The 1,194-nt window shown below is 50.5% G+C and overlaps 1 protein-coding gene across 1 annotated transcript in view; it reads left to right on the forward strand.

Moving 5' to 3' along the window:
• The window catches only part of LOC104157624 (protein crumbs homolog 2-like), a 39,507-nt gene extending 38,313 nt beyond the window's left edge, over positions 1–1,194 (forward strand). The window contains exon 13 of the mRNA XM_009695035.1: positions 976–1,194. Coding sequence (XP_009693337.1) covers positions 976–1,194 — 219 coding nt within the window. The remainder of the gene's footprint in view (positions 1–975) is intronic.

Here is a 1,194-nt window from a genome sequence, read left to right on the forward strand (position 1 = left end):
GCGGTTAATATAGGCACTACCATGAAAAGGAGACGCACCTGCAAGGTCTGCTTTGACCTTGATCTTTTTCCAGCACTTGCAGCAGCAGATCCGCCCTATCTCAGTTTCCTTAAGGCATGGTAATGAAGACATGGACTTAGACGTGCAAGGCAGACTGTATATGCAAGAGCTGTCCCAGCTGGTTTCAGTTAATTGAGTCAATTGCACACCACTGGCTCAAAGTGAGCCACTTTACTCCCTTCTCTCCTGCCCCACGGACTGCCCCAGAGGTTCACCTCAGCAGGAGCTGTTGAGGTGCACCTGCTTTGAAGTTGCTCTGGCTCCATTCCACCTTTCAGGTAGCAATGGCATAGTTAAATCTGATTTAAAAGGCAGGGTTAAATTAGGCACTAATTTACAGATTAAGATCTATATATACTTTTAAGGAGCGTTGTATAGAGGGTATTTATGATTGGTTTGTATATACTGTTCTGTTTTTTTGTCAACGACTGAAACGCACTCAAAGCTTTTTCAGCTCGGGTATATGAGATTTTCACAAGCAGTCTTCAACAGCAACAGCAGCTGTGAACTCCTGCCCTGTGACAGCCACAGCGTTACAGGGAATTGTCAGGATTTACTGAAATCATTGTACAAATCAGTGTTTTGTGAAGTGATCTCTGTTAGACATTCCCATGGGTACCGCCCAGGACAGGCGCAGTCAGAATGTTGTGGGTTTGTGGGCCGGTGCCGGAGCTGTCGGCAGTGCCTGTTGCCAGAGGCTGAACTTAGGGCTTGCGTGGGGGGGGAAGTGGTGAGCAGGACAAGGGTCACCAGACTGCTGCTGTATTCCCTGCGCTCGTGTGTGACACGGAGGGGACGCCCCTGTCTAGCACTGCTGTCAGCACAGTGCAGCTTAGAGAGAGGAGCTGGGATGAGGGATGTGAAATGCAGCATTGTCCCCGTGGAAGCTCTGAGTAACACCCTGTTCTACCGCAGCAGGCAGTGTGGGCGCATCTTAGCAACTCCTCTGTTGTGGGAACGGTCGGGGCTGCGGGGGCTGCCCTTCTCCTTGCAGTTGTTGCAGCCACAGCGATTGCCATGAAGAGGAGGAGAGCAACTCAGGGAACATACAGCCCAAGCCGTCAAGAAAAAGATGGGGCTCGAGTGGAAATGTGGAACGTCATCAAGATGCCACCAACCGAGCGGCTGATATAA

The sequence above is a fragment of the Cariama cristata genome, unplaced genomic scaffold (genome assembly GCF_000690535.1).
Source record: "Cariama cristata isolate BGI_N322 unplaced genomic scaffold, ASM69053v1 scaffold2962, whole genome shotgun sequence".
Classification (NCBI taxonomy): domain Eukaryota; kingdom Metazoa; phylum Chordata; class Aves; order Cariamiformes; family Cariamidae; genus Cariama; species Cariama cristata.